Raw genomic sequence first — 24,697 nt, 5'->3', positions numbered from 1 at the left:
ATTAGGGCAGCAATGGGAAAGTAATCCAAAGGTATATCCTCTTTACCTTTACTTTAAAAAAAAAAATTTATTTATTTATTTGAGAGAGTGAGTGAGCAAGAGAGAGAGCACGAGAGAGGGGGAGGAACAGAGAGGGAGAAGCAGAGCCTCTGCTAAGCAGAGAGCCAGATGCCGGACTTGATCCCAGGACCCCAGGATCATGACCTGAGCAGAAGGCAGACAACCGACTGAGCCACCCTGGCGCCCCTTGACTTTGCCAGGTGATGCCAAATTCTTTGTGAAGTAACCATCCCAGTTTTCACTCCCACCATTTGTGTGCGAACATTCCCACTGCTTCACTCACGCACCTGGTATTGTCAGGCTTGTGACATCTTACCATGTGTGATGACCATGTCATGATGGTAGATTGTGGTTTTAATTTGCATTTCCCTAATTACAAATGAGGTTGGGAAATTTTGTTGCTGTTTGTGACCAACAAAAAATTTATCATCCAAAGCACTAAAGAGTTAGAGGGAGCACTGCTAACGATGCTAGGCAAACCCATGTGATGGGCACGCTGATGCTCTGCATGTGTGGCCATGTCATTGTTCCTTAGTGCAAAGTGCCTGTTGCCTCCAGGCTGCCCACCTCCTTTACTGACTTGTGGGTAGTCCTTATGTGGTTGTCCTTACATTCGGGGTAACGGGTCAAATTTACCGTCAGGTTTGTAACTTTTCTTAAGTCTCACTAGGGCGTCATCTGAACAAACATTTTTAATTTAGATGTATGTGACCACCAGCCAGCTTTTCCTCTCGTGGCTAATGTTTTAGGAGTCCCCTGTAAGAAACCCAAAGCCATGAACCTCCCCCCGATCACTGTGACAGGTCTTCTTCCATGTGTGTCTCTAACCCACATGGAACCAGTCACAGCCCGAAGGCCGTGCCTGAGGTGTTGATCTTGCACACGTGCTCGGGCACACGCACACCTGTTGGATTTGGGTGCGGGTCTTAGTGAATCTGCAGAGCCATTTGGAGACAACTGGCACCTCGACAACACTGAGTCTCCAGTACTTGAGCATTTTTGTATTTATACTGGCTTTATTCTTTCGTTGCACTTTTACTGTGGCAAATTACAAACTCAGAAACTAGAGAAGGTGTACCATCACTTTCCGAGCTTGCTAGCTATGTGGCTCCGGGCCCATCCCTGCTCCTCACTGGCAGGTTTTGGTTGATGTTGTTTAATGAAAACCCCAGATGTAATGTTTTTACCTGTCACTATAGCTCTAACAAGTAGACTCACTTCCAGCATAACTACGAAGTCATCATCCACCCCCCAAAAATTAACATGAATTTCTTAATGAAATCTAATACTAATCTGTGTTTACTTTCCCACATCATCTCAAAAATGTCTTCTACAGCTGCTTTCTTGAATCAGGATCCAAACAGGACCCACCGAACTGCGGGTGGTTGACTTGTCTCTTAAGACCCTTTTAACTTAAAATGGTCTCCCCTTCCCTCTTTTCCACCATGACATCCGTATGTTGAAGTTTCTAGATCATTTGTTCTATTTATTATTTAGGCCTTGAATGTCCCCCAGGGAGTCTCCAGCATTTTCTCTGTAGAGGTTCTGCACTTTCGTCATATTGGTTCTTAGGTACTTCATATTTATTGATGTAACTATAAGGAAATGGCATCTTTTCCAAATCTCGTTTTCCCATATGTTCTGATAAATGGGAATGTATTTGGTTTTTATGATTGAATTTGTATCTAGTGATATTACTAAACTGTCTCAATGACTTTGATAACGGATATCAGTGTGCCCACTTAGATTCTGTACATTCATGGGCGTGTAGTCTGAAAGTGTTTCCAGTTGTGAGTGCCTTTTGTTCCTGTGGGTTCTGGCTGGGAGCCCCTGGCCCTGCAGGTTAGGAGGACGGATGGTGTTTCCTGCATGTGTTTGGAGACATCCAGCCTTTCCCACGTTAGAGAAGTCCATGTTGGTGTAAGATTGTTAAGTCTTTTTAAAAAGTGCAAGTGGAGGGTCACCTGGGTGGCTCAATTTGGGCGTCTGCCTTTGGCTCAGGTCATGATCTCAGGGTCCCAGGATTGAGCCTACATCGGGCTCCGCTCAGGGACCCTGATTCTCCCTCTGCCTATGTCTCTGCCTTTAAAAAATAAATAAAATATTTTATTTATTTATTTTTATATATTTTATTTATTTGTTCATGAGAGACACACACAGAGAGAGAGAGAGAGAGAGAGAGGTAGAGACACAGGCAGAGGGAGAAGCAGGCTCCATGCAGGGAGCCCGATGCAGGACTCGATCCGGGGTCTCCATGATCAGACCCTGGGCCAAGGTGGCGCTAAACTGCTGAGCTACCCGGGCTGCCCTAAAATCTTTTAAAAAAATACAAAACTTCTGGTTTTCAGACCCTCTCTCTCACATTTGTTTTTGTTGCTGGAATTTCTGATCTTTTTAGTTTTCTTTCTTCTACTTCCTTTGGGTTTATCTTGCAGTTCTTTATGAAACTGCTTGAACTACGTGTTTAGCGCATGAGCTTTTAGCCTTTTCCCAACAGGCGCGGTTAGGGTCACCAATCCACTGGGCTCTAGATGCCCCGCAGGGCAACAGGCACTATCATTACACTCAGTTGAAATATTGTATCTTATCTGGGATGATGTTTTCTTCAGCCCAGGAGTTCTTTAGAAGGATGTTTCTTAGAGGCACCGGGTTGGCTCACTCCGATAAGCCTCCGACTCTTAATTTCAGCTCAGGTCATGATCTCCAGGTCTTGAGACAGAGGTAGGGCAAGGTTGCTCCGCTCTGCAGGGACACTCCTTGAGATTCCCCGCCCCCACCCCCTCCCCCTGCACAAGGGGTGTTCTCTCTCTCTCTCTCTCTCTCTCTTTTCTCTCTCAAATAAATAAATCTGGGATGCCCAGGTGGCTCAGTTGAAGCATCTGCCTTTGGCTCAGGTCATGATCCTGGGGTCCTGGGATCAAGTCCCATGTCCCTCTCTACCTTCTGCCCATCCCCCTGCTTGTGCTCTCACTTTCTCTCAAATAATAAATAAAAATCTTAAAAAAAAAAAAAAAAAAGAAAGAAAGAAAGTATGTTTCTTAGTTTCCAAAAGTAGTTCTCTATTTGTTACTGATTCGGGCTGATGACTTGGTCAGAGAACAAGCTTTTTATGATTGTTTTGTTGAGGAATAACTGATTTATGGTATTGTGTTCATTTCAGGTGGACACTGCAGTGATCTTATATTTATCGACATTATGAAATCGTTACCATAAGTCCCATCACCATCTGTCACTGTATACAGTCATCACGACATAATTGACTATATTCCCTACTCTGTATGAAGCTTTGTACCATTTCAGTCCTTGAAACTTTTGGAGATCTGCTTTGGACCTGGTGATGGCATTTGTAAATGTTCTGTGTATGCTTCTAGGGAGCACCTAAGATTCTGTAGTTGTCACGTTTTGGATACTTCTGTCAAGTTCAGTGTGTTGATGATGTCATCGAAATGTATGTCATTAATGACTTATTTTATCTGGGTTTGTTACCAGTTCCTAGGAGAGGTATGTTAAAATTTCCCAGTAGAGTTTGTATTTTGACTTTTTCCCTTGTTCTGTCAATCTTTGCTCTGTTTACTTTGTGACTAAGTTAGTAGATGCACGTGCATTTAAAATTGTTGCATCCTCCTGGTGAGCCGAACATCTGGTCATGATGTTCTTTATCGCTGTTACTGCTTTTTGCTCAGAGTATCTCATGTGTTTCTAGATAAAACTCCACCAGCTTCCTATTTACGGTTTCTATCTAGAGCATCTTTTTCTGACTTTTAAAATGCGGTGCTTCCATAGGCTTGTATTTCAGATTTCAATTGTGGACAGTTAGATTTCTTGGTGGTTGTTATTGGTCTTTTCAACCAATTTAAAACAAAAAAAAAAAAAAACACTTTTTTTTTTTACCTTGGGCATTTTAACTATTTATATTATTGCCTTTACTTAGATTTTGACCTGATGATTTCTGATTTTCTAGTCAATTCTTTGAGGTTCTTGAGGCAATTAAAATACAGTTTTACTCTGAATTTCTGCCTATTTTTAGTGTGATGGCTGGCACACTGGACAGCCACGTTGCCAAAACCAGAAATGGAAGTTCCAGCTGCTTCTTAAGCATTAATTTAGCAAATCTCTGTTTCTGATTCTACTTCACCCTCGCTTCATAGACACCCAGTTCTGGGGCCTTCTGCCAGCTTGTGCTACATACTCAGGGTTTCATGGTACAAGTTTCTCCCCTCAAGGGTCAGTCGGTCAGTCAGCGCCTCCACCTGCTGGGCGATATCATCCTCACACTTCCCAGCTCTGTTTTGTTCAAACTAATTCTCCTCTTCGCCTTGAACTTGTAGATTCATGTGTTAGAGCTCTGAATCTTTCTGCTGTTGTTTTAGGGAGAACTTAAGAGGGAGCAGAGGCCACCTGCTGGAACTACCATTTTTAACTGGATATTCAAAGTGCTTGTCGTTTAGGGCACTTGGCTGGCTCAATCACTGGAGCAACAACTCTTTTTTCTTTCTTTTTTCTTTTTTTTTTTTAGGGGATGGAGTAGTGAGGGGTAGAGGGGGAAAGAGAATCTTAAGGTGACTCCATGCCTAGGGCAGAGCCAGACATGGGGCTCCATCTCACAATTCTGAGATCATGACCTGAGCCATAATCAAGAATCCAAGGCTTAACTAACTGTACCACCCAGGCTCCCTGTGACTCTTAATCTCCAGATAGTGAGTTTAAGCCCCATATTGGGTGTAGAAATTACTTAAAAATAAAATCTTTTTAAAAAGTATATGTGGTTTAATGTTATCATTTTAAATGAAACTGTATATGTGCAATGTTCCACCTCTTATCAGACTGTCATTCATGGGGGGGTCAATTAACATTATCATGAACACATGGAGTTCTTGGACATGAAGCAGAACAGATTCGACCACTTTGTGGATAGCTTCTAAAAGCTCTGCCATTCACTGACCAGTAGGTTAATAGACTTTTTTCAAGTGAGAGGAATATTGTTGGCATTTTATAAGATGCCTTAAAATTCTGCCTCTCAAAATTGTAACCCATGATTGTTTCTTTATAGCATTTTACAAAATGAATTACTAGCATTGGCTTATTAATGATTTATGCAGGAAACATTGTTAGGCTTTGAAAATATTTTTCAGCAAATTATTCTGAAGCAATTGCTAAATTAAGCAATGAAAAACAAATTCATCTACAATTTTAGTATCTCCTGCATAATAACAACATTCCGTACCAAGTTCTATACAGACAAGCTCCTAACATTCCCCAAATGATAACCAAAGTGCAATGAATATTCTGAAATTCCTTAAGAATTGATTTTGAACTGTACTGTAACATGTATAACATGCTGTATCACACACATATCTTAAATGTTCTCTTGGATGAGTTTTTATAATGATGTACACCTGTGTAACCCCTGCTCCAGACAAGATCTAGAACATCCCCTATCCACCATGTTCTTCATGCCCCACCCCATTCCCTGCCTTTAACCCAGAAACCACTATTACTAGCAATTTGTTTTGCCTGCATTTGGGTTTCTTAGTTGTCTTTTGTATTATGGCTTTCTTTACCTGACATAATGTTTCTGAGATCCATCCACATGTTTTCATGGATCAGTTTCGTTCATCTTGTCACTGAGCAGTGTTCCATCTCCCAGAGATGGACACTTGGGTTGTTTCCAGTTGGGGGCTATATGAGTAAGGTTGCCAAAAGCATTCGTGTACAATATTCTTTTAAGGACATATTTCTGTTTCTCTTGGGCACATATCTTGAGTAGGATTTCTGTGTCACACAGTAAGTCTATGTCAACATTTAGTGTTATGACTTAGTATTTATATTTTTTATTTTAGGCATTCTAATAGGTGTACGGCAGTGTCTCATTCTGGCTTTACTTCACATTTCCCCAGTGACCAATGCTGCTGCACACAGTTTCACAAGCTTATGGACCATTTGTGTATCTTCCCTTACGATGTCTGTCCTAAAATTTCTGTACCTTTTTTTAAAAAGATTTTATTTATTTATTCATGAGACACACACACACATAGAGAGAGAGAGAGGGAGAGAGAGAGAGAGAAGAGAGACACAGGCAGAGGAAGAAGCAGGCTCCATGCAGGGAGCCCGATGAGGGACTTGACCCTGGGACTCCAGGATCAGGCCCTGGGCCGAAGGCAGGCACTAAACCGCTGAGCCACCCAGGAATCCCCTCTGTACTTTTTTAGTTGGAGTTGGACTTTATATTGTTGATATTTAGGGGCTCATTATATATTCTGGATATAAGACTGTTGTCAGATTTATGTGCTACAAATACTTTTTCCTAGGGGCACCTGGATGGTTCAGTGGCTGAGCGTCTGCCTTTGGCTCAGGTTGTGATCTGGGGTCCAGGGATCCAGTCCCACATTAGGCTCCCTACAGGGAGCCGGCATCTCCCTCTCCTTCTGTGTCTCTCATGAATAAATAAATAAAATCTTTTTAAAAAATATTTTTTCCTAGGTTGTGGCTTATCCATTTTCTTAATGTCTTTTATATGAGAAATTAATAATTCTTATGAAATCCAAGATTTATTTTTTTAAACTATGATCTTATTCATGCATGTCTGTAATAATTTTTTTTGTAGCTAATTTCTGCTTCCCAAGATGGAAGAAGATGCTAGCCTATTCCCTAAGAAGGAGCTTTTGGACAGTGTCCCACTTTTGGAAGATGGTAATAAAGGTCTTTTCACAAATAACAGGTGTTTAGCAAAAATGAAGATAAATGATGTGCTTCATAGTTTCCTTTAATTATTTTTCATAAGAAAGACTACATCTTTTAAGCTTATTTTTTTCTCAAAGAAGGAGCTTATTTTTTTTCTGTCTTTAGTTGAAAGAAAGATAAATTATGGCTGAGAATCTTGAAAGTGGCAGAACATAGTTTTCTATTTTCTAACATCTCTATTGAGAAATATGATGCCATTTTTATCCCAACCCTTTGAATATGACCTATTTTTGTTTTCTTTGCCTGAAAGCTGTTAGATTAAAAAAAATCACTGATAATCTCAAATATTTTCTAAGATGTGCTTTGATGTAGGCTGATGCTGGGCACCAGGCAGGACAATCCAACTTGGACTAATATCCTTGGTCCTCCATCTACCCCCAGCATGGCTTCTTTCTCAGTACTGAAGTAGGTATAGTGAGGCATGGTGATGTGAGGTGAAGTCGTGTGAGGTATTGTGAGATGAGGCAAGATGAGATCATATGAAGTATGGTAAGGGTAAGGTGATCAAGTGAGATGGGCTGAAGTGTGGTGTGGTGAGGTGAGGTATGGTGAGGTGTAATGAGATGAGGTAAATGAAGTGTGGTGAGATGTGGTGAGATGAGTTATGACATGGTGAGGTATGGTGTGGTAAGGTGAGATGTGGTGAGGTGAAGTGAGCTGATGTGAGGTGTGGTAAAGTAAGGTGTGATGCAGAGGTCTGGTGTGAGGTGTGGTGAGGTTAGTGAGGTGATGTGAGATGATGAGGTGTGGTATTGCGTGATATGGTGATGTGAGCTGAGGTAAGGTATGGTGTGATTAAGTGAAGTGAAGTTTGATGAGGTGTGATGAGGTGAAGCGAAGTTTAATGAGGTGTGATGAGGTGAAGTAAGATGTGGTAAGGTGAGGTGAGATATGGTGACATGACATGAGGTCAGATGTGGTGGTGAGGTCAGGTATGGTGAGGTGAGGTATGGTGTGTTGAGGTGAGGTGAAGTGTGGTATGTGGTTTATAGTGGTGTAAGGTGGTGAGGTGAGGTGTGGTGAGGTGTAGTGTGATGTGGTAAGGTGAGGTAAGGTAAGGTTGGTGAGGTGAGGTATGGTGTGGTGGTGAAGTGAAATCTGGTGAAGTGAGATATGGTGAGGTGAGGTGAGGTGTGGTGAGATAAGGCGAAGTGAGTGAGTAAGATGTACTCACCATACACAATATACTTCACCATACACAAAGATGTATGGTGAAGTGTGGTGTGGTGAGGTATGTTATGGTGTGGTGTTGTGAACTGTGGTGAGGTGAAGTGAGATGCAATGGGGTGAGGTAAGATATGGGTGAAGTATATTGAGGTGGGGTGAGATATCATGTGGTGTGTTGAGGTGAGGTATGGTCTGATGTGGTGTGGTGAGGTGAGGTGAAGTGTGGTGATGTGAGGTTTAGTGAGGTGAGATGTGGAGTGTGGTATGGTGAGGTGAGGTGTGATATGCTGTGATTTGTGGTATTGTAAGGTTTGGTGAGATAAGCTGTAGTGAGGTGAGGTGAGGTATGGTGAGGTGTCTTGAGTTGAGGTGAGGTATGGTAAGGTGAGGTGTGGTGTGGTGAGGTGAGATGTGGTGAGGTGTCTTGAGGTAAGGTGAGGTATGATGAGGTGAGATATGGTGTGGTGAGATGGATGAGGTATGGTGAGGTGTGGTGAGATGTGGTGAAGTGAGATAAGGGTAGGTAAGGTGTGGTGACATGACAAGTGGGGAGGTGGGATGAGGTGAGGTGAAGTATGGAGTGGCATGGTATGGCAATGTGAGGTGAGATGAGATGTGATGTGGTGTGGTTTGTGGTATTGTGAGATCTGGTCAGCTGAAGTGTGGTGAGGTGAGATGAAATGAGGTAAAGTGTGGGTAAGATGAGGTGAGTTGTGGTGTGGTGAGGTCAGGTAAGGTGTGAGGACATGAGGTGTGGTGTAGTGAAGTGAGGTGTGGTAAGGTGAGGTCAGGTGAAGTCAATTGAGGTGTGGAGTGATGTGGTATGGTGATTGAGGTGAGGTAAGGTATGGTGCGATGAGGTGAAGTGATATGGTGTGGTATGGTTTGGTTTGTGGTGTGATAAGGTTTAGTAAGTGAGGTAAGGAGTAGTGAGGTGACGTGAGTTGTGATGTGGTAAGGTGAGGTAAAATGTGGTGATTGAGGGGAGGTATGGTAAAATGAAGTGAGATTAGGTGAAGTGAGGTGAGGTGAAGTTACGTGAGGTGGAGTTAGGTAAGGTGAAGTGTGGTATGGTGAAGTGTAGTGTGGTGAAGTGAGGTGTGGTGCAATGAGATAAGATGAGATGTAGTGGGGTGAGGAGAGATGTAGTGGGGTGAGGTACGGTGAGGTATGTTGAGGTAAGGTATCATGTGGTGCATGTGGTGTGTTGAGGTGAGGTATGATGAGGTGAGGTGAGGTGTGGTGAAGTGAGGTTTTGTAGGGTGAGACGTGGAATGTGGTATGATGAGGTGAGGTGTGGTGTTGTATGGTATGGTTTGTGGGTTGTGAGGTTTGGTGAGATGAGGGATGGTGAGGTGAGGTGTTTGAGGTGAGGTATCATGTGGTATCTTGAGGTGAGGTAAGGTAGATGAGGTGAGGTGTGATGTATAGTGGGATAAGATGGGTGAGCTATGGTGAAGTGAGGTTAAATGAGAGGAGGTGAGGTGTGGTGAGGTGAGGTACGATGTGAAGTGAGGTGAGATGTGGTAAGGTGAGGTAAGATGAAGTATGGAGTGATGTGGTATGTTGATGTGACATGAGGAGAGATGTGGTGAGATGAGGTGCGGTGTGGAGTGGCATGGTATGGTGACGTGAGGTGAGATGAGACATGGTGTGGTGTGGCTTGTGGTATTGTGAAATTTGGTCAGGTATGGTGAGGTGAGAGGAGATGAGGTAAAGTGTGGTGAGATGAGGTAAGTTGTGGTATGGTGAGGTGAGGTAAGGTGTGGTGATGTGAGGTTTGGTGAGGTGAGGTGAGGTGTGGTGTGATGTGGTATGGTGATTGAGGTGAGAATAGGCATGGTGTAGTGTAATGTGGTTTGTGATATGGTGAGGTGAGGTGTGGTGAGATGAAGTGAGATAAATGGAGGTGAGATTAGGTGAGTTGTTTTGGAGTAAGGTGAGGTAAAGTTAGATGAGGTGAGGTGAGTTGAGATTTTTGAGAAATGGTGAGTTGAGGTGAGATGTGGTGAGATAAGGTGAAGTGTGGTGTAGTGAGGTAAGGTGTGGTGAGGTGAGATGAAGTGAGGTATGGTTTGTTGAGGTGAAGCGAGGTAAGGTATAGTGAGGTGAGGTGTGGTGAGATGAAGTGAGGTGAACTGAGGTGATATTAGATGAGGTGTGTTGAGGTTAGGTGAGGAATGGTGATATGAGGTAAGGTGAAATGAGGTGAGTTGAGGTACGATTAAGTGGGGTATAGTGAGGTGAGGCAAGGTATGGTGATATGAGGTAAGGTATGGTGAGGTGAGATGAGATGAGGTATGGAGGTATGGTGAGGTCAGTTGAGGTGTGATATGAGGTAAGGTGTGGTGAGGTGAGGTCAGGTGACATGAGTTGAGGTGAACTGAGTGAGATTAGGTGAGGTATGGTGAGGTAAGGTATGGTGGAATGTGCTGAGGTAAATCAGTGCCCACCTTTCCATCTTCTAAAATTGTATAGGGTTTTCTTGTCCACTCTCCTTCCTATACTCCTTGTGATTTGCACTGATGCCTTTTTTAATTCCTTTCCAGTCATTTTCACTGAGATTTAATGAAGGAGTAGTAATATATGGTATTGTGTAGATTGGCCATGTTTTGCTGGAAGTCTAAGTATTTCTCAAACTTTTCTGTCAGAGAACCTCTACATTCTTAAAAATTATTGAAGACTCAAAGAACTTTTATGTTAATTGTATCTTTTAATATTTGCTGTATTAAATATTAAAGCTGAAAATTTTTAATATTCACTTAAATTAGCAAAACTGAAACTACTATAACAGAAAGAGTCTGATTTATCAGAAGATGGTTGAATCCTCATATCTCATCGAAGTTAGTCTGTTGTGATTCATAGTCATGTGGCTTTTGCAAAACTCTACACTTAAGAAATGAGAGTGAAAAAGACAATGATGTTTTAGTATTATTAAGAAAATAGTTTTGATGTTGCAGACACTCTAGAAGGGTTTCAGGCACTCACATCAGGGTTCCCTGGGTGGGCCACACTTTGAGAACCATGGTTCTAAGGTGCCATCAGCATAGTTGCCTGTCAGTGTGAGCTCTCTGGATTTATCCCAGGGCTTCAGACTTGAATGTCTATATCTGCTCTGTTTTCTCTCTTGCCTCAATTTCTAGAAAGAGAGGACCTAGAGGATCCAGAATATGAGGCTGAGTTTCTTCCTCCAGAAGCTGAAAACAGCACTGACTTGGGATACTGCTGGTAAATGATGCGGGTGGGCAAGCCCAGCCTGGGCATCCTCTGTAGAGAGGCTGAGCTGGGCAGCGAGGTCAGGTGGTGTCCCTTCTACATTCAGCCCACAGAGAAAGCAGAGCACAGATGCTGATAAAAGTAAGAAGAGACCAGCGGTCCCGGATAGACTCAAGGCCTGCCACCTGCGGAAGACCTGGAGCCACCTAGAGAAGCTGCGAGAAGAGAAAGAGCTTTTCATTCAGAAAAGCAGGTGAGGAGCGCCAGGGGGCTCAGTCTGACCTCAGTGGAGGTCATGATCTTGGCATCCGGTCCCACCACGGGCCTGGCAACCCCCACCACCTGTTCCAGGCTCTGGGCTCCGTGGGGAGTCTGCTTCTCCCTCTCCCTCACCCCTTTCCTCACTTTCTTTCTCTCTCTCTCTCTCTAATAAATAAAGAAAAAGAAAATCAAGTTAGCCGAGGGGCGGTGGGCGTGGCGAGTAGTGGTGGGGGCGGGGTGGGGCGGGGCAAGTGGTTGTGGGCGGGGCTACCCTTGTTCTGGAGGCCCTGGAGCTGGACCTGGAGGCGGTCCTGGAGTCCTGGATGGGCAGACCTCCTGCCTTGGGGGCTGTGGTCAGGTGAAGCTGCAGCCGGTGCCCTGGTCGCCCCCGCTGGGCCTGGACCTGGCGAGTGCCCTGTATGGGGCTTGCCCTCAGGTGCCCCTGCGTGCCCCACAGGCCCCTTCGTCAGCACCCGCAGGGATATAGGTGATCCCCAATGTCTGTGAAGAAACACAGAAAAGTCGGAAAGTTTTGAAGATGGTTATAGCTGTCACCCCTACACCACCGTTAACCTTTTCCCATTGTTTCTTTCTCTGGAAGACATGTGTGCATTTACGTGATTTCTTTTTGCTATAAGTTACTTTCCCTAAGGAAATGGACCTCTCCCTACCTGTGCCGCATCCAGGTCCACAGGGCAGCTTAGAGCGAGTTTGGTTCTGCCGTTTTCATCACAGGAGCTAGAGTTCTGCATCAGGTTTCAATCCAGGCCCACACACTGGCTGGCTGGCTGTTGGGTCTGTGGGTTTTAGAACACGGATGAGGTGCCACAGTTGGATGCCCTCTTGCCTGTGCCCTTTACATGCCTGAGCTCGTTCATTTGTGCTGGTTCATGTTAATTTTCATTTGGGAGGAGGTCACACAGGTGGCTTTCAGAAAACAGATGTCCAATACCCTGATCATGCAGCTTGCTTATGTGAGAGAAATCCCTGGAGAGATGATGTGACCTCAGACCCTGGCCTGGGTGAGAGGGGACAGGTGACATGGCCCCTGGCCTGGGTAAGAGGGGACAGGTGTCCTCAGCTCCTGGCCTGATTGAGAGGGGACAAGTGACTTTGGCTGCTGACCCGGGCAAGGGGGACAGGTGACCTCAGCCCCTGGCCTGGGTGAGGGGGACAGGTGACTGCAGCACCTAGCCTAAGCAAGGAGAGCTGGAGGGAAATACCAACCTAGTCTGTGAAGGCCTAGACCTCACCCTGCCCTGAGCCCCACTGTCCTTTTCTGAAGATGGGTAATCATCGAGGCATCTGCGGGAAGGCATGCAGAGAGACTGAATTCCAGAGAACCACTTACTCAGATTCTGGTTTACTTTCAGAGGAGAGCTGCGTGCTTGCCGCCAGAGGATAGATCTCATCACCAAACAACAAGCGAGCGTGGCAGCTGAGGTGGCTGCGGGAAGAGAGGCCAACAACACGTAGGTCTTGCGCACTGGGCACTGAGGGGGCTGACTAGTGCCATGCAAAAGAGGGGCATCCGGGCCCACTCCAACCATGACCTGTACCAACACCTGTGGCCTTGAGGTACACGAGGAAGCAGCCTAGCTGACCTCCAGGGTGGGAAACACACAACCCCAAATGGAAACAAACAAATGATCACAAGGACAAGAAAGCTGATGGCCATGAGGTCAGGAGGGGTAATCACTTTGAGGCAGATGCCCAGGGAGGTGTCCTGAGAAATTACCTCCAGGCCAGGACCTGAGTGACAGAAACAGCTTCTCTGTAGTAACCAGGAAAGAACCTTCTGGAGAGTGAAGTTGTGCAAAACCCCAAGAGACCCCGAACAGAGGGGCCACCCTGTGGTGACAGTGCAGGGATACCAATGGGCTTAGGGGAAGAAACATGAGGAAAGTGGGCAGGGGTGTAACCAGGGCAGGTTCTCCAGCAAATTCTATGCCTGGCCAAGCAGCCAGAGGTGGGTGTAGGAGGTCACACCCACTGCCATCCCCATTGGCTGGTATAGACAGATTTCTCTCAAGGGCATCACCGGGAAGGCCTGTGGGGTGGCAGCTGCAGGGAGGCTTTCAGGGCCGGGCTGACACCGCCTCCCAGCCTCCCTTGTCCCCTGCCCCTGTGCATCAGCAGCGCCGCCGTGGGCCGCCTCCAGGCAGTGTCCAGACGCCTGTGCATGGAGCTAGACAACGAGAGAGACCTGCAGTCGAAGATCACGGCCCTGCTGCAGAAGAGCGAGTGAGTGAGGCGGGGCAGGCAGCCTTCCTGTGGGTGGAGTATTGAGTGTTGACTTTAACTGCCAAGAAATTGGAAGGGAGCTCATTGATGAAATCATTGAAAGGATAAGACTTCACATTTTTTTAAATGTTTCCCACTTTTTCCATGTGTGCTTACATTTTTAAGAACTATGAAATCTGCTTCTTTTCCTTTTCCCCTTTCCTGCTTTGTGCTTCCCAAGAACCACCAGCACCATTTTTAAAAAAGATTTTATTGATTTATTTGAGAGAGAAAGAGAGCGCATGAGTGGAGGGAGGGGTAGAGGGAGAAGCAGACCCCCTCACTGAGCAGGGAGCCCAATGTGGGGCTCTGTCCAAGGACCTCAAGATCACGACCTAAGAGGAAAGCAGATGTTTCACCTGCTGAGCCTCCCAAGTGTCCCTCACCAGCACCATTTTACAAATTGTTTTGGGGGCACCTGACAGGCTCAGTTCAGTTAGTTGAACGTCTGACTCTTGATCTCAGGGTCAGGAGATGGAGCCCCACCCCAAGTTCTAGGCTGGAGAGTTTGCCTGAGATTCTCCTCCCTTAGCCCCTCCCTGCTCACACTCTCCCTTAAAAAAAGATTAAAAAGTGTTTCACAACCTTTGTAAAAGCATCCCCCAGAAAAGAGACTGTTACATTGTCTTTAATATTTTCCAGACCAGGCTGTGAACATGAGCATTGCCTCTAGCCAGTTGAAGCAAAAAAGGGATTTCAGGAGGGAATCAGATGGGTCATGTCCCTCATGTCCTGCTTCCCTGCACGGTAACCCCCTCCCCCAGGAGCAAGAGGGCATAGACAGACCTGGACAGGGCGTCGGCGACAGGCCACCCCTCTGCTGGAAGAACCACAGCTGCCCACCCCACCCCCCCATTGGCGACTCTTGGGGCCAGGAATCTGTGTATAACCCATCCTTCCTGTGAGTTAGACACAAGCTGGTCTGATCTCCTGGGTCCCGTGTTAAAGCATAACACCCTCCCCAAAATCTAATGGGGAGAGGGGTGAGAGTAAGGTGGCCAGGATGGTAGATCTATTTGTGAGCAAGCAAGGAAGGACAATGGGCATTTGTGTGGCCCTTGCTTGACAGTTGGCTACAGAGCCAGGTCTCACCAACCAGCACCCAGGTGGGCAGTAGTCTTTACTAGAATGGCAAAAACCCTGGAGCTCCTGCCTTGTCAGATCCCCAGATGCACCTGTGTTCTCGCATGTAGGGGTAATCTGGTGCATCCTCAGTTAAACATGACAAGCATTTATTACCTCAGCCATCCTAGACGGTCTGGAACCCAGGAGCAGTGTAGCTGAGGGGTTCTGGCTCAGGGTCTCCCATGAGGTGTCAGCCAAGGCAGTATCATTGGAAGGTTCACTGGGCTGGGGTATCAGCCTCTGCTCACTCAGTTCCACCCAACATGGGCCTCCTTCTAGGGCTACTTGTGACAGGGCACTGAGCCCCAGGGTGAACAATTTGGAGGGAGGGGGCAGTAGCAAAGCAAAAGCCCCAGAGTCATCTCAGAAGTGACATCCCATTATTTCTGCCACGTTTGGATCAACCATGGGGCCAGGTGGGTGCAGACTCAGGAGTGTGCATACAGGAGGCAGGGTCACAGGCTGTCATCTTGGAGACTGGTCACCTCATACTGAGTCTCAAGTTCCCCAGCAAAACCAGCCACTATGCACTTGAGGCACCTGGCAAGTGGTGATCTGGGTGTTTACACCATCTCAGCACTGTCCTCTCTGAAATTATGTCGTTGTGTGGAAGTCATGGGGCTGCATGATGAGCTTAGCCACTGTGCCTCCTCGGAATCACAGCAGTGACAAAGACACAGGTGAAGAAGGAAGCCCTGTATGCAGAGGAAGTGATCATTCCTGAGGGCCCGAATCACTGCATCTACCATAGTGGAAGGCCATCTGGGTCCTGAGGGACATGTGCAGAGTGGGGCCAGCTCGGCCCTGGAGAGGGCAAATCTGTCTGCCTCATTGATGAGAGGATTCTCTCAGATGGGGTCCCGATATCCTCATGCTCTGGGCCAGTTCTGAGAAGTTTGCCCACTTGATGCCTCTGTAAGTCAGGCCATTGACCTCTGGGCCACCAGCCACACCTGCAGTGCTGCAGGGTCTCTGCAGATTGCAGCCTCCACAGGTGGTCCCTCAGGTGATTTGACTGACCAGATGCAGGTTCTTGGAGCTCTGCTCTCAAGGAGGACGTGCCTTCGGGCCATCCTGTGTTGCTTCCAGCCACGTGCTGGGCAGAAGTATCCATGAGTCTGGGATTCTGAGGAGGCCCCAGGTGTGGGTGGGGGAGGCCAGGCCTCCTCCAGGGGTCTCATGTGCACTGGGGTGCTAGCAAGGCACCTGAATTTGCGGCCTGGTGTCTCAAGTAGTGCTACTCACGTAGTCATTCAGCAAATAGTAGTAAAGCACCTGCTACATACCAAACACTGTTCTAAGCATTTGGGATTCATCAGTGAATAGAGCAAATGAAAAGCCATGCCCAGGGAGCCTCTGTTTTTGTGGTAATAGGAGACACACGATAAGCAAAACATGAAGTTCATGACAGGTGGCCCACATCGCACAGTTGCTGTGTCCTTGGACTCAAACTTCTGTCTCACCAGAGGTCAGAATGGTCATGGGCAGGGCAGGCAGGGCTTCGCTCACTCCGTGGGCTCTGTGCCGCTTCCCAGCCAGCCTCCAAGGTAGAGTGTCGTGCTCAGGCACCAGCCTGAGAGCAGTAACATTCCTTTTGTCACTGCCGCAGACAGCATGCAGGTATCTCACGTTCCTGAGGTCAATGCCCACACAGACCTCCCTGGGCTAAAGCCAAGGAGTTGGCAGGGGTGCCTTCCTTTCTAGCGAGAGCTGCTTTCAGGTCCCTTCCGGCTCCTAGAGGCATGCTCCTTCCTGGGCTCATCCCTCTTCCTGTCCTCCAGGCCAGCAGCATCTCTGGCCCTCTGACCTTCCTTCCATTGTCACCTCCCTCTGACCACATATTTTTCAGGCCTGAGGACCCCATAACCAATCAGCCATGCTCAAACATTCCTGCTGCCCATCCAGCCCACCTCCCTTCCATGCCCTGTCTGTACTGCATCCCAATGCCACAGGAGCCTCCTTCATTTTTTTTTTTAAAGATTTTATTTATTCACAAGTGGCACACACACACAGAGGCAGAGACATAGTCAGAGGGAGAAGCAGGCTCCCTACGGGGGGCCTGATGTGGGACTTGATTCCAGGACCCGGGATCACGCCCTGAGCCAAAGGCCGGTGCTCAACAACTGAGCCACCAAGCATCCCAGGAAGCCCCCTTCAAAGGCAGCATCTCCTACCTGTGTCCCTGGCCTATTTCAGGGTGCCACATCAGTGCTCAGACCAGGTGGAGCAGGTGCAGGTGAGTGCCCGTGGGCACTCAAGGAAGGGAGACCCAGGTTGGAACAGGGCAGGGCCCAGGGGTGCTGCAGGTACAGGGGGAGCCTTGCTCTCTAGCAACTGAGGCCCAGAGGGCTCCCAGGAGGAGGAGCTGCCCTTCAGTACTGTTTGTTAAACCTGGATGTCCAGGCCCTCACAGACCCGGGAGTGGATGCTCCACAGAGGGTACGGCCCCAGGTCTCCAACAAAAGTGCCTCTTGTTTGAAGGAACACCATGTGGCACCTTGCAATCCAGGAGGGACAGCTGGAGGATGTCCGAAAGTCTGCCCAAGAGGAGGAGGTGACCAGCAGGAAGTACCTCCGGGAGCAGGCGGCCAAGCAGCTCCGCAAGGAGGAGGAGGCCTCAGAGAAGATCAAGCGGAACCGGCTGCTGAGAGTCAGGTGGGTGGCAAGGACCTGCCAGGGGACCTGCTGCTTCTTGGTAACCAGCCTGCCTGTGGTCCTGCCTGAGCCCCACCCCTGGCCAGAGTCCCCCTGCGACCCCCTACTTAGTGACCTTAACATCCACTTTTCCTTTCCATCCCTGCTCTGGCTGCTCCCAGAGGCTCAGGCCCCACTCCCCAGGTGTAGCTCCTGTCCAGCAGCCTCCTAGTTGGCCAGGTTCCCAAGCAGGGCAGAGCAGCGTCTGCAGGGGTGTCGGGGCCACAGGGCCCAGCTCCGGCCACTGCAAAGGAGCACCCACTCCTGCTCCCCTGGTGTAGTCCCCATCTCCTTAGCTCTCAATCCTTCCCCGAGGTCCACTCTACTCTTGCCCCTCTTCATGCCAGCCAACCCATTGCCAGCTTTCTCCGCTGTTTCTGTGGGAGCCAAGCCCCTGGTCACTCACAGAGTCCTCACCCACCCCTCCCCACCAGCTTGGTTCTCATCCTGCCCTTGGTGCCAGCTCTGCCCCGAGTCCCCCTCCTGGCCCTTGTCCTCGGCACAAGCACTCAGGTGCTGCCACCCTGTGCCTTAGGGACACCTGTTCCCCTGGGTGGGTGTGGCCCCTCCAGAGCTGCTGGGCCCGGGTTTCTGTTCCCACTGCCCCATGCACCAGCAGGAAGTCCATGTGCCTCCAGAAAGATCATGTGCTCAGGCACCAGAAGCTGGTGGAAGATGCCCAGAAGAATCACAGGATCGCAGTGAAGTTCCTGAAGGCTTCCCTGAGAAGGTAGCATATTCAGATCCTCTTCCTGTTGATACCCTGGAGGAGAAATATAAGAATGGATCCTTTGTTTTTGTTTAAAATTCCCCAATTTTACTATTAAATCATCACCTGACTGTCAAAAAATAGTAAAACTTGTTTTCAGTTTTGCCCTGATCGCCCTTTATTTTCAGAAGAGGACCTACCATAAAATGGCAGGAGCCTCTAGTCCAGAGAAACATGCTTCAGTGTTTCCTCGTGACATTCAACACAGCACTTTGCATGTATTTTATTTTCCTGGCGGACACAACCAACCCCCAGGCTCCTTCCAGTTCTGTACTAGCATGTCAGTATGACCTTGGTACTTCTGGTGAAAAATCCACCTTCCTCCAGAATTCGCGAGCAGGAGAAGGAGGAGGAGATGAAGTCCCGGGAGCACATGAAGAGGCGCATGGATGCCGTGCTGGCTCTGAAGAACAGCATCACTGCCAACAGGGTAGGCACCCGCTCAAAATCTGTCATCGACCTTTGCCCGCAGGGCACATCGCAATCCAGGAGGGACAGTGTGAGAGCCTCCCGACACCCTCAGGGCCCCGTGCAATCCTCCAGGAGCCTGTCCAGGCTGTTCTATACCTGCACACTGCTCAGTCTGCCCTACCCTGTCCTGAATCCCTGCTTCTTGGGACAGATCCTGGGTCCTCAGACTCACCACAAGTGGCTGCCTGGGGGTCCACCATGGTTCCCCAAGGATCCATCACCCACAGGTCTGTGCTGGCTCTAGCCAGATGCCTAGCTGGCAGGGAAGAAAGCAGCACAAACCTGTCCTCAGGGGGCCTTGTCTATGGGAGGAGTGATGACAAGGCTCCAGGAGGACCAGGGCTGGGTGAGGCCACGTGCAGGGGCCCAGGACCTCGCTGGGGGAAGTGGCATCTGCCTGGGGCCTGGGCTGTGGAAGTTAGTCTTAGGAAGTGGAAAGGGGATGAAGGGGAACAGCATTTGCAAAGTCTCAGAGGCAAGAGAGAGCAGGCCTCTTGGAGGAAAGCCCAGTGTGGCTAAGAAACAGCAAAGATCCAAGGCTGGCAGCCCATCCTGCAGAGCTGCAGAAGACAGCATGTCAGGGGAACCCCTGAGGATCCTGAGGATGGTCAGTTGGTAGGTGGGCAGGGCCCAGGGACGGGGTAGCTCTGCAAACATCTATTCAGGCATCTCAGAACTAATTTAATGTCACCCATTCAACAGAAAGCTCTGGGGGTGGGTGTATGTGCACATGCGTGTGCCAGTGCTGTAACCTCACTGTTCTCTGTTCCCAAGGAAACACTCCGGAAATTTCAGGCATGGAGCCAGGCCAAGGCAGACCTGGCTGAGCAGAAAGCCCAAGCCGAGAAGGAGATGATTCTGGCCCAAGGTGGGGACGCTTTCAAGCAGCTTTTCCATCAGCGCCGGTGCGAGGAGCTGGAAGCCCAGAACCGGTGCGTGCAACGTAGCACTCCAGGGGAGATGCCCCTCTGGGCCATCAGAGGCATGTCCGTCCTAGTTAGCCAAGCTGCTTCCCTCTCTGGGCTTCCCCCTCTGGGGCCTCCCCAGTCCTCAGAGCAGGTCCTTCCAGCCCCATCACCCCTAGGGTGGCCCCACTTGGATTCCTGGCCTGGTTTCCTGATTTCTCAGGAGCCACCCCGAGGCCCCAACATGGCTCACTGTCTGGCTCTGGGCTCTCCAAGGGCCCTGCCCTGGATGGCTATGGGCAGCCTAGGCTCTCCCTCCTGGGCTCCACTTTCTGATTTCCTCCAAACAGTCACTCGGTGCTGCCTCCTCAGTGTCCTACACCCCCTCGCAATCCTGAGATCCTCCCCCTTCAGCCCTTCAGGGTCCCTGTACACAGCCCCCCAGGCTGCACCCCTGCCCTGCTTCCCACCCCCAATTCCCCCGGAGGATGGGCTTCCCAAGGTCCTGCCCCTGACCCCACCCCCAGTCATGGTCACAGTTAGAGTCTTCCCAGGTGTGGCCTCCTGGTTCTCTCACAGGGGACAGCCTCTCTCATCTGGGGGTCACTATGCCCTGAATGTCACCACAGGAGCTTTGCCCTCAGCTCACCTGCTAGGGGCTCCCAGGGGCAGCCCCAAAAGCCCCTTAGTCTGGCACAGGCCTGGCACCTAGGAAGAGTCAGAAAGGAGCAGCTGGGATGAGTGAATGGGCAAATGGCCTCAAGCCCTACTGTGGCCTTGCTCTGTGCCTCATCAGGAGTGCCCAGCTGCTGGCCTGGAAACCAGGAGCAAACTGCAGCGCCTGTTGGGTGGAGGTTTATGGTGGGGCCGCAGCCAGGCTCTGCCGGAATCTCTAGTCCTGGGTCTCCATCCAGCCTGGCAGCCATCCTCGGCCTCATCTGCCTCCCAGGAGCCTGGGGCTTGTGTGGAGACCAGCTCCTTGCAACCCTGTGCCCCATGGGGCCGCACCAGTGCTCCTGAGGAAGGGGCTCTTGGGGAGGGGCTCTTGGAGCCCCCAGAGGCAGTTGGCGTCTCACTTCCTCTGGGCCCATGTGGTGTTCTCCCACAGCACCTTCGAGGAGGAGCAGAAGCTCAGAAAGCAGGAGATCATCAACCGGATCTTGAAAGAGGAGGCTGAGGAAGAGAAGAGGAAGAAGAAACAGTCTCCCCCTGCCCCAGCCATGGGCCAGGCACCTCTGAGAGAGAAGACCTGGAGTTACATCACAGACATTTGTGAAGGGAGGGATGCAGTGGCCCTTCCCAGCTTCCCTGGGGTGAGCAAATGCCCCATCAAATACTCGCAGCACCAGGGGAAGCAGACGGGCAATGCTCCCAGGGACCCTGTTGGGACCTCTGCTGAGATCCAACAGAGGCCACCCAGCCTGTCCCTGGGTAACCAAGACGGGCTGATGACCACAGGCCAGTGCCTGTTACCACCCTGGTGCCAAACATGTTCAGGACCCCTAGAGTCCAGCGTCTTCCCTCTCGTGCATTCTCCCATCCATTCATGCAATTGACCCTACCAAGTGCAGACTCTGTTCCAGCTCCCGGGCCAGTGACCTGTTTACCTGTCTCGGGGTGGGGGTGGGAGGGTGGGGGTCAGGGAACTCAGGATCCCCAGAGCCCAGTGCAGCGTGTCCACTTCTGCCCTTGTGCACCCCAAGACCTGAAGGTCCAGGTCACCCCAGGTCTGTGGGGCCTTGATCTGGCCTGAGGTGGTTTTCAGTTTTCCTCTTTCCCAGCCCTGTGGCTGCAGAGTCTGCACCTCACCCCACCCCCACCCCCTGCACCCCCTGTCCCCACCCACATGCTGACCTGGCTCACACCCCAGGGCCTTCACACCTGCTACTTCCTCCCCTGTCCCCTGCCCTGGGAGCCTTCCGCCCATCTACACAAGGTGCCCTGTGTTTCTCTGCATTGGCACCCGCTCTACTTCCTTGGGAGCCTTTCACACGATTGTAGCAATGTCTCCTCCATCTCTGTCTGATGTCTCCTGGAAGAGGCTACACCCCATTTCCACTGCAGCCCAATCCCAGAGCCAGGCGTCCGCTGGGTGTCAACCATGGATGGCTTTTCCAGGGCATAATTTATAGGAGCAAAAATTAGAAATAATGCAACACTAAGGGTCTGTGAGAAAGATTCCCGTAGGTCCATAAATTAGTATCTTGTGGATTCTTTTGTGGGCGTTGGAAAAAAATATTTAATGCCATATAAAGACATTTGTCTTTTATTTATTTATTTATTTATTTATTTATTTATTTACTCATTCATTCATTCATTCATGAGAGACGCAGAGAGAGAGAGGCAGAGACACAGGCAGAGGGAAAAGCAGGCTCCATACAAGGAGCCCGAAACGGGACTCAATCCCCAGGAGTCCTGATCACACCCTGGGCCAAAGGCAGGAACTAAACCACTGAGGCACCCAGGGATCCCAACATTTATCATTTAAATGGGAAAGGTTACAAAACAGACTATGTTCTAGTGCCTAGATAAAGAGAACAAGATGCCTTTATCTTGGTGCCTGGGGACTTATGGTGAGGGTCACTTTGTCCTTGCTAATCTGTAGAGTCCCTATTTGCAGGACAAGCTGCAGGATGGCGACAGGGCTGAACACCCCAAAGCCTCTCAGTTCCTGGAAGCCATTTCAAGTGAATCTATCCAGGGGGACCTCAGGAATGTCAGCTGGGAGGATGACACGCTGGCTGAGCCGGAGATCCCTGGGCTCTGGAAGGAAGACTATAAGCCGTACCAGGTAAACACTTCTGCTTGCAGGGCCATGAAGCTGGACAGCGGCCTGGCGCCTGCTGGCCCAGAGCATGAGGCCATAGACAGAGCTCCTGGCCAGGTTATTCACATCGCTTGGAGAGGCACCTTTACTTATGTCACTTGGGGAAATGTTGCTTCCTATTACAAGTTTCAACACCTTCCTCTGGGCCTGATTTAAAAATCTGGGAAACTGGGGCGTCTGAGTGGCTCAGTCAATGAAGCATCCAACTCTTTTTTTTTTGCTTTGTTGCTGCTGAGACGTTAGCTCCTTATTTTCCTTTAAGATTATATATTTGAGAGAGAGAGAGAGAGCACACGAGAGCACGGAACGGGGAGGGGCAGAGAGAGAGGGAGCAGCAGACTTCCCACTGAGCCTGGAGCCCAACCTGGGGCTCAGTTCCTCAACCCCGAAATCAGGACCTGAGCCAAAATCAGGAGTTGGACACTGAACCAAGCCCAGTGAGGCACCCCACACTCAGCACAGAGCCTGCATAAGATTCTTTCTCTCCTGGGGCGCCGGGTGCGGGGCTCCAACTGTGAAGCATCTGCCTTTGGTTCAGATCATGATCTCAGGGTCCTGGGATCCAGTCCTGCAAGGGGCTCCCTGCTCAGCGGGAAGTCTGCTTCTCCCTCTGCCCTTCCCCCTGCTCATGCTCTCTTGCTTGCTCTCTCTCTGTTTCAAATAAATAAAGTCTTAAAAAGATTCTCTCTCTCCCTCTGCTCCTCCCCTTCCAAAAAGTATATATATAAATAGAAAATAAATAAAAACGGATAAATTAGTAAACTGTTCAAATATCTAAAAAACCCCACCTGGGCATTACTTCCTGGAAATCTGCTGGGCCCCTGGATGCGTCTGCTCTTCCCATCTTTCCTTTTTCTCTGAAGGACGGTCTGCTGGCTGATGCCAGGCTCCCCTGGCCTGGCTGCCCTGGGTCTAGCTCTGTGCCACCTCCTCCCGCTGCCCCCCAGCCACCCCCCAGGGCACGGGGGCAGAGTGCCACTCTGGGCCTGGGCTTGCCCCTAGTGCCAGCCACTGTTACTGGAACCTCAGGTGCCCAAAGAGGAGGCAGACAGGAAGCCCGTGGATGGGACAAAGATGGACAAGGACATCCTGGCCCGTACCATGGAGAAGCTGCGCAGCCGAGTGACCCACAAGCAGGTGGTGTCGGGGCATGAGTTCAAAGGTCGCCCATTCAACAGCAAGCCCAAGCTCATTCACTTCAAGGTGAGCCCTGAGAACCCAGTGGGTGTGCAGGAGGGACAGACCCAAGCAGCCTCCCCTGGTGCAGGGGACGGGGTGGGGGTCAGACACCAGCCCCTGAGGGTCCCCTGATCAGGGCCAGCCTCCCTGGAGAGGGACAGCGAGGAGGTCAGTGCCCACACGTACTCATAGCCAGGAGAGGCTGCAGGGGCTCCGGGGCTGGCATGCAGTCCCTTGTCCATCCATCCATCTATCCATCCCAGTAGGGCTCCGGCCTAGCCCACACCAACCTGGCTCCCCAGAAAGCCAATTCCCACCCCACTCTCCCTGCACTTCGTGCACCCCCAGAGGGGCTCTTCCCAGGTCAGGAAACCTGGGGAACTGCTCCTGGTCTGTGAGGATGGTCCTCGTGCTTGTCCCCAGACCTTCCTCTGGCATCCTCACAGTGGCCATCGGATATGAGGAAAGTCACCACATGCTCACAGAGGCGGCCGCCCTCCAACAGGCTCCTAATAACCTCTGCTTTTCCCAGGATTTTGATATCGGCAAAGTGTACAAGAAGAAGATCACGTTGATAAACGCCACATACACCATCAACTACTGTAAACTAGTGGGCGTGGAGGAGCATCTCCGGGACTTCATCCACATAGAGTGAGGGGCTGTGGCGTGGGCTGCGGGTGGTTCTCACGCCTTCCCACCTCGCAGCCAGTGCTTCCGCGTGAGACCTTCCGCTGGCGGCTGCGCTGTCTCTCTCCCTGTGTGGGTGTTGTTGGAGGCCAACCTCGTTTTGCATGATCCGGGTGTGGCGGCCACATGCCGCCTTGTAGTGTATCACCCATTCTGGCCAAGATGCCCCTGGCAGTTGTTGGGCCTTTTCTGTGTGAAGCTTAGACCTGTCCCTACCACAGAATGGTCTCTTCCATCTGTCTGCATGTCCACTCTGTCACCATGTTTCCCTTTCCTTCTGCAGAACCCCACTGGTGCATGAGTGGGTCTTTT

The 24,697-nt window shown here is 49.8% G+C and overlaps 1 protein-coding gene across 11 annotated transcripts in view; it reads left to right on the top strand.

Annotated features, from left to right (window-relative positions):
• Window positions 1–24,697, top strand: part of CFAP74 (cilia and flagella associated protein 74) — a 79,305-nt gene that overhangs the window by 17,559 nt on the left and 37,049 nt on the right. For 7 of the 11 annotated variants that reach the window (XR_011996011.1, XM_072731023.1, XM_072731024.1 and 4 more), the window contains exons 2-14: window positions 6,665–6,750; window positions 11,112–11,196; window positions 11,291–11,437; window positions 12,819–12,917; window positions 13,582–13,689; window positions 17,335–17,508; window positions 18,167–18,277; window positions 18,644–18,746; window positions 19,562–19,719; window positions 20,801–21,005; window positions 22,313–22,483; window positions 23,549–23,722; window positions 24,231–24,349. Coding sequence is in view for 10 of the 11 variants with exons in the window: in XM_072731023.1 (XP_072587124.1) it covers window positions 6,684–6,750; window positions 11,112–11,196; window positions 11,291–11,437; window positions 12,819–12,917; window positions 13,582–13,689; window positions 17,335–17,508; window positions 18,167–18,277; window positions 18,644–18,746; window positions 19,562–19,719; window positions 20,801–21,005; window positions 22,313–22,483; window positions 23,549–23,722; window positions 24,231–24,349 (1,721 nt within the window). In the remaining variant the exon portion in view is untranslated. The remainder of the gene's footprint in view (window positions 1–6,664; window positions 6,751–11,111; window positions 11,197–11,290; window positions 11,438–12,818; window positions 12,918–13,581; window positions 13,690–17,334; window positions 17,509–18,166; window positions 18,278–18,643; window positions 18,747–19,561; window positions 19,720–20,800; window positions 21,006–22,312; window positions 22,484–23,548; window positions 23,723–24,230; window positions 24,350–24,697) is intronic. The other 4 variants (XM_072731025.1, XM_072731022.1, XM_072731019.1 and 1 more) reach the window with 2 other exon arrangements.

Source organism: Vulpes vulpes, chromosome 12 (genome assembly GCF_048418805.1).
Source record: "Vulpes vulpes isolate BD-2025 chromosome 12, VulVul3, whole genome shotgun sequence".
NCBI lineage: Eukaryota > Metazoa > Chordata > Mammalia > Carnivora > Canidae > Vulpes > Vulpes vulpes.
This window is presented reverse-complemented; position numbering and strand designations above follow the sequence as displayed.